Source organism: Diachasma alloeum, unplaced genomic scaffold, assembly GCF_001412515.2.
Source record: "Diachasma alloeum isolate Michigan unplaced genomic scaffold, Dall2.0 Dall_scaffold_00682, whole genome shotgun sequence".
NCBI lineage: Eukaryota > Metazoa > Arthropoda > Insecta > Hymenoptera > Braconidae > Diachasma > Diachasma alloeum.
Window position 1 is genome coordinate 140,992 of NW_021680814.1, and position 10,656 is coordinate 151,647.

A 10,656-nucleotide genomic window follows, 5' to 3' on the forward strand; every position below is an offset into this window, starting at 1 on the left:
GAATCGCTATCAATTTTCAAGAGGGGTTAACTCACTTGTCGTGGAATTATTAAATACTTTTAATAAAAAATATTTTTTTATCATGTATAACGTGAAAAATTATTCTGAAAATATTTTCAAATCATTCTTTAAATTCTTTTTCAAGTCAAAACACAAAGAATGAAATCTTTTCCTTTTTTAACGAATAAATAAATATTATACATAAACCACTATCAAAATCATGCACGCTCATTTCCTAGTAAGTGAAAATTTCACTGAAATGCAGGTTTTCTGATTTGATTTGATTGTTACGGGAAACCAGAATATTTTTTCTCTCGTACTAATTCGTGTGAGGAGGAGTACAATCCACTAAAGACCCTCGCGCTCTCCCTAATTTTTCCCGCGTTTCTTCATAACGTCTCTCATCAGTCGATAAACTCATCCGGTAAATTATCTTCTAAATTAGGTGCTGAACATTCAAACGCAGTCGGTAATACTCCCCAGGAAACTGCTTTATCGTCCCGTTTTCCCTAAATACATGAAGAATAGAGACCTAGTCTGAATACATCGCTTACTTCTATATGAATACAATTTTATTTCATGAGACTTCGAAGGGATAAGTAACTAGAGGGCGCCACCTTCAACAAGTGGTATTCCGTTATTTCTCACAATTTATTCCATTACTCAATTTACACTTGAAAAATTGTTAATAGATAATTCTGAATGTTCAGAATGCTCGGGGAAAGGTCCAAGAGTTTCGTTCCATCCTCAGACGTTGTCGAGGTAATACCAAAAATTATAGCATCGTCAATCAATAGAGAAATAACAGTGAATTGGTTATTGGCGGCTGTCCTTTTTTGTCTAAATCACTGTATGCCATTGTAGGTGGATGTTCGCGAGGATGAGGAGCAGGCTGTCAAGTTCAGTGAAATTGTCGATCTCCTGGTGGCTGCTGGGTACTTCAGGGCTAGGATCAAGGGATTGTCGAACTTTGACAAGGTTATTTTCGTCAATGTCAAGAGTAGACGTAAGGAAAAATTGTCAAATGAGAATGCGAAAGGGGCACCATCCGGTAGTGACGGAGTATGGTTTTTGGGCTAAAGAAGATATTTCAAGTTAGAATTGTATAGATAAATTCAAAATAATATTTAGTTTAAAATAATCAATTAGGGAGATATCTCAAGCACATTGAATTATAGAATATCATAGGGGCAAAATGGATATTTTCTGAGCTCATCCGATTTCTTCGGGGTAAAATGGGTCTTTTCTGAACTCGTACGATTTCATGGGGGTAAAGAGTATTTACTGACCATATACGATTTCGTTGGAGCAAAATGGGTATTCTGTGAACTTTTACGATTTCATTGGGGTAAAATGGGTATATATTGACCTCATACGATTTCATGGGGGCAAAATGGGCATTTTCTGACCTCATACGATTTCATTGGGGTAAAATGGGTATATATTGACCTCATACGATTTCATGGGGGCAAAATGGGTTTTTCGTGAACTCATACGATTTCTTAGGAGCTAAATGGGTATTTTCTAACCTCATACCATTTGTTAGGGGTAAAATGGGTCTTTGCTGTACTCCTACAATTTCATGGGGGCAAAATGGGCATTTTCTGACCTCATACGATTTCATTGGGGTAAAATGGGTATTTACTGACCCCATACGCTTTAATTGGGGAAAAATGAGTTTTTCGTGGACTCATACAATTTCATTGAGGCAAACTGAGTATTCTGTGAACTTTTACGATTTCATTGGGGCAAAATGGGTATTCTGTGAACTTTTACGATTTCATTGGGGCAAAATGGGTATTCTGTGAACTTTACGATTTCATTGGGGCAAAATGGGTATTTTCTGACCTCATTCGATTTCATGGGGGCAAAATGGGTATTCTGTCAATTTTTACGATTTCATGGGGGCAAAATGGACATTTTCTGACCTCATTCGATTTCATGGGGGTAAAATGGGTTTTTCGTGAAGTCATACGATTTCATAGGAGTAGAATGGGTGTTTCGTGTACTTCTACGATTCCATAGCAACAAGATGGGTATTCTGTGAACTTAATAAAACTTAATAAAACTCATCACTACATACATAAATTAGATATCACATGCATATCATCACGATTTGGACCACGGCTATCTTCAAAACTACACCGTGTAGAGATGTGATAACTTCATCCCTGTACTGTATACTGATCCGTTGCAACTGTGATTCATTGAGGAAATAACGGATTTAGGGGACATATCCTACCAGACAGGTAAGTCTTTTATATTTTTCTTTTAATAATATTATGAATCTTTTTCGTAATTTTCATCTAGGTCACAATGCTTCTGTGTATTAATTATTCATTCTTTTCCAAGTCGACAATTATTATCGAAATCGAGATACGCGGCAGCATATCGGCCAAGAAAAGTTTTGACTCCGATTGTACAAAACATCAGGCCGATCGCTGCCGTGTATCTATACACGAAGCAACTACCCCCTCCACTACCTCCGAATCATATCCATTAAATAAAATACAAACGTGACGAGCTACATGAAAAATACTCTTAGTTACATTATATAAATTGGCCACAAGCTTCTCATTGATGTAACTATTTTTTTGTTCGAAGCAATATTTAAAAAAATACGCGCATAGCAACGGGTTCATATGCACATTCTCGCGTTTCACATCAACTCCTGTCATTTTTTTGTTACGTAGTTGGTAGCAGTGCAATACAACCACACGCACCAAGGAGGGAAGCCCGGGAATTTACAAATTGAATATGGTGCACGAATGATGAATTCCACAGATATTTTTCAATCGAGTTTCGTGCACAAATGAATTCTCGAAGAAGCAAATTCAGTCGGAAAATCTTGAATAAATAATTAAAAGTCGGTGCAAATAACGACTGTGGAATAGAACTATTTGTTTTACTTNAGGAACTAATACCTCGTATAAAAAATACCGGAGGGAATAGCAAATATTTACGTTTCAATTTATTCTGAGCTATTTCAGCATAACTTAGAGGTACCTTTATTGGAACCATTTGCACATATTTCGTAAATGCTTCACCACTTACAGGCAAAAGGTATAACATTTCCTGAAGGAAATTCCAAATTTCAACTTTTCAGATGATTTCCAGACATCTCAACCTATCTTTCGGATACCATTTCTTCAAAACTTTACGGAGAACTTCTGAACATTTTGGAAAATTTTTGAAAAAGTAACTTATTAATCTTAATGAAGATGATTTTCAACCGTTTTCTATTTAACAATGATTAACTCCTCCATCCTACGATTACATGGGGGCAAAAAAAAACAACTGAAAAAGTAACTTATTAATCTTATAAAAATTTTCTTTACGGATTGCGTATAAAACCCTATAGAATTTACATACATGATGATCGGATATTTGTATAGGAATATTTTCTATACGATTTATTTCTATACATAAATTTTGACGTAATTTTTTGTTTTCGTACGAAAGATATGTAAACGCTCTAGAGAAAAACGTAAAGAAATGGTGCATTTCCATATAGGATCAAATCTATAGAAATCGTATAGAAATAACGTGTATTCAAAATATCCGTATTAAAATATCCGAATATCAGAAAAAATCCTATATAAATTCTAGACGCAATCCATTTTACCCCCATGAAATCGTAGGAGGTCAGTAAAGACCCACCATTTTACCACAATGAAATCGTAAAAGTTCACAGAATACCCATTTTGCCCCAATGAAATCGTAAAAGTTTACAGAATTCCCATTTTGCCCCCATGAAATCGTATCAGGTCAGAATATACCCATTTAGCCCCTAAGAAACCGTATGAGTTCACGAAAAATCCATTTTGCCCCAATTAAATGGTATGAGTACTAGAAAAACCCATTTTGCCCCAATGAAATCGTATGAATACAAGAAAAACCCATTTTGCCCCAATGAAATCGTATGAGGTCAGTAAATACCCATTTTACCCCAATGAAATCGTAAAAGTTCACAGAATACCCATTTTGTCCCCATGAAATCGTAGGAGTTCACGAAAAACCCATTTTGCCCCCATGTAATCGTAGGAGTTCAGAAAAGACCCATTTTACCCCGAAGAAATCAAATAAGGTCAGAAAATATCCATTTTGCCCCTATGATATCGTATAATTCAATGTGCTTGAGATATCTCCCTAATTGATTATCTTAAACTAAATATATTTTGTATTTATCTATACAATTCTAACTTGAAAACTCTTCTTTACCCCAAAAACCATACTCCGTGGCGTCACTACCGGATGGCGCCCCTTTCGCATTCTCATTTAACAATTTTTACGTTTGACAATTTTTCCTTACATCCAAGAGAAGTATATTTGATGATAAAAAATTTTTTCTGCATGACAGGTAGTTGGAGGAATGACATGGTGCATCGAGTCTTGCAGTTTCGATGTTGATGTCAATCTTCTGTTTCATGAAAATTTAACAATTGGACAAAAAATGTAAGATTAACAAATTTGTTGAATTGATATTTTCAATTAGCAATCTTTTTTTAAGGAATATTCTTCGATTTAAAGTGGACAGACAAATTTACCCAAGAGAAAATTTCGTAGCTCCTATTTTGCTGCGAAAAAAGGTTCTCTTGATGATGTTGGTATCTTTATTAGATTCAGAAATACTTATCAATTACGAAATGTGTTCTCTTCATTTCCACGTTTTTCCAATTTTCTGTAGTTTTACTTGGACAATAGTTTTCTTATAATGTCAGAATTAAAGAGAGAAAGTCGAATTCTTCGACAAATTATTAGAAAGGAATAAATTTTTCAAAAAATATTTTTCATAACTTTCGTTTGGCTCTACAAAAAAGAACCTCATAAGAATTTCGGTATCTCTCAGATTCAGAAATATTCATAAAAATTGATAACGTTATACTTATCTTTTTCAATTCATTGCAATTCTAGTTTGAGATAAGTTTTTGTAAAATAGGGAAATTCTTAGAAGGATATTTTTTGCAGCTCTCATGAAAAAGGGCCTATCCCTTTAAAATTGAAAAAAATTCTTTTGACTTATCAATAAGTGCCGACCCTTGATGGGCTATTTATAATGAACATTGTAGTGTTACTAAAATTTCTTTGGGCCATCTTCAGGTGAATCACAATAAAAAATCACAAAAATAACTAGTTAAATTGCACTACGATTCGAATGCTCGCGGCATTCCTCTTCAGGTGCATACATATTTTATTCTAAAAGTAATCATAAAGACAAAATCAGTAACTAGTAATTCGAAATAATTGATTATTTTCTATTCTTGTTAAAGATGTCAAATTGTTATAATACAGTTTAGATTTCAACAATAGTTATTTAATCATATAATTACTAATTTTGTCTTCATGATTTCTTTTAGAATAGAATATGCACCTGAAGAGGAATACCTTGAGCATTTGAAACGTAGCGCAAGTTAATTAGGTATTTTTGTGATTGTTTATTGCTGCTGACCTGAACGTGACTCAAAGAAATTTTAATAACTTGAAAACATATGGTTGAGAACCATAGAGTATTTTATCAAAATCGAGATTTACCATTGGTTCACTTTTTGTTTCCATTTACATTACAATTTCCGGTTTTTGTTAGATTAAAGTTTGTTTTTTTCACACACTCATCGGCTATTCCTAGAGTAATTAAAAAATATTGATCAAAAACTGAGAAGAAGTGAAAAAGACTGATTTTGTTTTACTCATTAATTAATTGTTTCTAGAGCTTTGACTGAGAAAATCGTTGTAATGCTTCCGAAAATGAATTGTCCACATCGAATTGAACCCCATCAGATACAGGGATTAGATTGTATTCACATATTTCCAGTTATCCAGGTAAATATAAAAAAATTATCATGTATTTCCTGTTTTACAAAATTAGTTATATTACTTTACAATACGTAATTCAATCGAATTTTCTTTTTTTTCTTCATCGAAAAATATTTCTACCCCTTCAGAATCCATAATTTCTACAAGTTTCCCTTGAATTCCATTTCTGTCTTTATTTACTGATTTTTTCATTTGATTTTTTCAGTGGCTTGTGAAAAGATCAATAGAAATGAGAAAAGAAACCGCAGGTTTCGTTCGAGAATTCGCAATAAATCAATTCGATAAAGTGCATTCCTTAGACGGAAAATCAGGGAGTGAAGATGCAAAGGAGAGTATTGAAGTTAATATTCAATTAGCTAGGAGAGCATATCAGCCCCGAAGAAGATTCAAAAGAACAACTGCCGCTCCAAAAGATGAAACGGCGAAGGTTAAGACCACCCTGTTGGAGTATGGAGTTCTACCAGTAACTTCAACAGCCCCTAAAGCCTCCAAAAGTAACCAAGGAGGTCCCGAAAGAATTGAAGAAGGTGGGGGTGATTCGGTAAATGCTGGAGCTCAGGTTGTTCATTTGGAAGAAGAAAGACTGAGTGCTAGTGCTGTGGGGGGCATTGTGGGACTCCAGGCACAGGAAATCGTTGAAGTTTCGGAGAGATATGCATCGTTATCTGTTGAGGATGGGGTAATTACTCGTCTCATTATAATTTTTATCTTCCACGTTCTCCCGGGCGACTCCCTCAATAAAAATTTTTATTCTTTTTTTTTGGAAAGTTTTATAGATTGAGACACATTTTCTAATTTTGAAAAAGGTCCTCTTCCATTCCTCCTTGAAACCACTCATTTATAACCAAGCCTGTTCCAAGAGTAAGAATTAAAATAATTGTCGAATTAAATCATATCATTTATATGAAGAATTATTTTAATATTTATGAAGTTAAATGTTTAAAAACTTAATCGGAAATATACCTGAATGCAATATAAAATCATGGGGATAAAATTCATATGAACGAATCCGCCAATTCGGTATATGAAAAAATGCCTCAAAATTTTGAAAATTTTTTTCTATTTTTTTATCGAAAAGTATATAATATTGACTATTCATAAATATTAAAATAATTCTTCATATAAATGATATGATTTAATTCGACAATTACTTTAATTCTTACTCTTGGAACATGCTTGTTTATAAATGAGTGGTTTCAAGGAGGAATGGAAGAGGACCTTTTTCAAACTCAGAAAATGTGTCTCAATATTATTTTTTTCAACAACTCAACAACTCAACAACTTTTTTTTCACTTCTAATTACGCACCATTAAGAATAACAAAAAAATTTGAACTGCATTTTACCACTGCGTTTGTGAGAGCACCAAAAATAAGAATATGTTTTTGTCAGGAAATTTTCTGAACTTTCCGATGAAAAAACAAATAAAAAAGGCTGGGGAACGACCCCAAATGACCAAACGGTCATTTGGGGTCGTTCCCCAGCCTTTTTTATTTGTTTTTAGAAATTTATGAACATAAATTTCTATGGGTTCAAATTTTTTTGTCCCAAATGACCGTTTGGTCATTTGGGGTCGTTCCCCAGCCTTTTTCATTTGTTTTTTCATCGGAAAGTTCAAAAAATTCCCTGACAAAAACATATTCTTATTTTTGGTGCTCTCACAAACGCAGTGGTAAAATGCAGAGCAAAGGAAAATTTAGTCCTCCCAGTTCGAACAATAAATAAATCTAGGAAAATGACCTTCATTTTCATGATTTATTGAACATTGATTAGTAGAAATTAAATCACCTAAATATCATAATCCTGCACAGAACTTAATTCAGAGGTGAAGACATGAAACAAGATGTTTCACTCAGAACCGAAAAATAGTTTTTGGGCTATATCTCGGAATGCAAAGGAGATAAAGGGATTCTTGAAATAACCTTTGTAGTAGATCTCATTCTTCCCTACAAGAAAGATTTTTATAAAAAAATCAATACTTTGTTTCAATCCTGAGATATTGTAAAACCACTAATTGACAACTGAATCTGGAGACAATTTTTCAATGAATCTCTCTGAATATACGTTGAATGGAAAAATTTATAAAAGAGCTTTTTTGTAGATTTCGTTCTGCTCTACAAAAAAGATTTATACAAAAAATTCTTTATCCCCTTCGAAATATTTTTTAAATATTTCGAAATATTTGTGAAGAACGCATTTTTGAGAGGGCAAAATTTTGTTTTTCTCTGCATTTTACCTTTGAGTTTGTGAGAGTACAAAAAATGAAAATATGCATTTGTTAAAAAATTTTCTGAACTTTCCGATGAAAAAAAAAACAAAAAGGGGTGGGCAATGTATCTATTGTATTTACCTTCCCCGTCACCAAACGACACCAAATGACCTTTTCAAACTTTCTTTTTGAGTTTTCCATGCCAAACTACATAGATACATAAAAAACAATATCTTTTTCGAAAAGCTGAGAACATTTCCAACAGAATCTATGGGTTCAATTTTTTCTTATTATTAGTGGCTCGTAATTAGAATAGAAAAGAAATTTTTTAGAAGAAAAAAATCAATCATCAATATCTTCGCCAATAATTGTGTTAGAGAGCTCCGTTTGCGCTCAATTTTTTTCTCCTTTTGGACTATACTTTCTGATAAAAAATGAAAAAATACTGTTGAAATTTTAAAGCAATTTTTCCTATACAGAGTTGGCGGATTCGCTCATAAAAACTTAGTGTATCGATAATGAGCACGGTTGATCTTCATTTTCTCTCTAACTCTTATTTAACACTGAATCATTTCCAAAATTTCTTATGTCATACCCCAACTCTATAAACCGAATCTTGAAGCTATCGTATATATTAGACCTTCCAGTCTAACTCATTGCCCTTTATTTTTTTGTTGCATATTCGGTCACGCAAGTACCGCAGTCTCTTCTCTTTCATTCCTTTACTTTGGGCATATAAAATAAAGAATCAACCACTTACTGTATTTTTCAAAAATATAGACATACTTCACTGATAAATTTTGTTCGGTTTAGGATGCATCAAGTGAGTCTAGAGTGTCAGCAGCTCTCGAAAAACAAAGATCTAATCTCCAAAATCGTGTGAAGAGGTTGAAGAAGGAGAGAGAAGGCCAAGTTCTCAAAATATCTGAAGAAACTGAACAATTGAGGAAAATACAAGAGAATAGACAAAGCGTTGAGGATGCGTTCATAAGGATGAACGAGATGGAAACAGAAGAAAATAAAGGGTACTAAAAATCCCATTGAACAAACTCCGTTTTTAATTAGAATATCTCTAGAATGAGTGGTGTGAGGGACGAATTTCTCCCTGGAACAACTCTTTTCCACAACAATTGCGTTTGACATTCAATTAAGGAATTTTTTTTAACATAACGTGATTTGTTTTAGGACCCTATTGAAATTAAAGGAATTACTAGCAGTTCATGCAGGCCTCAAAGACCAAGAACACAAGTTCAGAGAACAATGTAAATCCGATCTACTGTACCTCCAGAAACTAGTGGAAAACTGTGGAGAGACTTGTGAACCCCAAGAGGAGCAAAGTAGAGTCGCTGAGTATGACGCACTAAAGGAATCAATTTGCAAGACTAGACTGCTATTAGCTAAGAAAAATCGTGCGATTGCTTCGTTGATGAGACAGTTGGATGATGTGCCTGGGCGGTCTGAGTTAACACAGTATCAGAGGCGATTCATGGAGCTTTATAATCAAGGTTCGTCGGTTGGAAACAAATTATTGAAAATTTATCATCATTTTCAAGTTTGCGAATCATCGAAGAATAATGTTTTTTTTTTCATTTTTTTTTACAGTGTCAACAAAACATAAAGAGACTAAACAATATTACACTCTTTACAACACATTAGATGATACAAAACTTTATCTCAGCAAGGAATTATCACTTCTGAATTCAATTCTGGAGAACTACAACGAGTGAGTATGATACAAATAAATGGAAACAATAAAATGTGAAAAGTAGCATTTGACTTCCTTGTCGATTATAAAATTATAAGAAATGCCAAGAAAACTGTTTCTTGGTATTTTCTTCTAAAGACCACTCATTTTGGAGATAATTCCATAATTACGAAGGATAAAAATATCCACTCTAATTACAAATCAATCATTTTATGAGGAAATTACAGAAGACTTTTTTCTAAGATTATTCAATTGTCTGAAAATGTCTTCCGACATTTTCCCTAAAACAAGAATGTTGAAAGTAAACTTTTCACGTTTTACAATTGGACTGTTTTCTATTCCATTGAAAATAATCTAAAAATGTTAAAAATAATATTTTTAGAGCAATGGCATCTACAAGTGGTAAAGAACAATTCCTCAAACAATTCGAGGCGATAATTGCTGGAGTTAAACGAAATAAAGAGAAGGTAAATCGATGTAAAAGGCATATATTTGGTATTCACAGAGATTATTTCATGGAAAAATTTATTTATCTTTCTTATTGATGATCACAACAGGTTGAGAAAAAATGCGCAGAAGAAAAAGAGAGGCGTTTTAATCTCAATAAAGACTTGGTCGCACTTGTCGAGCAACAGAGAAAGTACGTTGCTGCAGTGCGGCAGCTTACAATCGAGTGTCGAAAGAACGAAGCACTTCTTGCCCAACTTCGTGCTACATGAATGCTAAAGAACCTAAAAAAATTTACTCGAAATTGTTATTAAAAATGAAGAGAATGTTTTTTTTTACTATTTCTTGTTAATTGTACATCCATACATGGAGATATAAAGAAATGCTTTTAAGAAGATAAACAATCATGAGAATTAAACTATGAAGTCTAATGAATTCGTGAGTCTTCAAATTCTTCCAATTCCGTTCTTTCAGTCATTGGAG

At 33.4% G+C, this 10,656-nt stretch overlaps 1 protein-coding gene across 2 annotated transcripts; it reads left to right on the top strand.

The window, feature by feature from the left end:
- The first annotated feature begins 570 nt into the window (after window positions 1-570).
- On the top strand, window positions 571-10,568 carry LOC107044188 (coiled-coil domain-containing protein 93). 2 transcript variants are annotated; one of them, XM_015265985.2, is made up of 11 exons: window positions 571-629; window positions 711-762; window positions 865-978; window positions 4,361-4,455; window positions 5,709-5,820; window positions 6,020-6,493; window positions 8,835-9,046; window positions 9,207-9,526; window positions 9,624-9,744; window positions 10,109-10,193; window positions 10,284-10,568. In XM_015265985.2, the coding sequence occupies exons 2-11, from the start codon at window positions 712-714 to the stop codon at window positions 10,443-10,445; spliced, it is 1,746 nt and encodes a 581-aa protein (XP_015121471.1). In that variant the 5' UTR covers window positions 571-629; window position 711; the 3' UTR covers window positions 10,446-10,568. The 2 variants fall into 2 exon arrangements, with proteins under 2 accessions (XP_015121471.1, XP_015121470.1); XM_015265984.1 differs by having other exon boundaries at window positions 601-762.
- The last annotated feature ends 88 nt before the right edge of the window (window positions 10,569-10,656 follow it).

Bases quoted from the DNA above. Each gene is read 5' to 3' on its own strand.
- LOC107044188 (XM_015265984.1), top strand. From the start codon at position 703: ATGTTCAGAATGCTCGGGGAAAGGTCCAAGAGTTTCGTTCCATCCTCA. The intron at 979-4,360 runs GTTATTTTCGTC...TCTGCATGACAG, and splicing joins GATTGTCGAACTTTGACAAG to GTAGTTGGAGGAATGACATG. The intron at 6,494-8,834 runs GTAATTACTCGT...TGTTCGGTTTAG, and splicing joins CGTTATCTGTTGAGGATGGG to GATGCATCAAGTGAGTCTAG.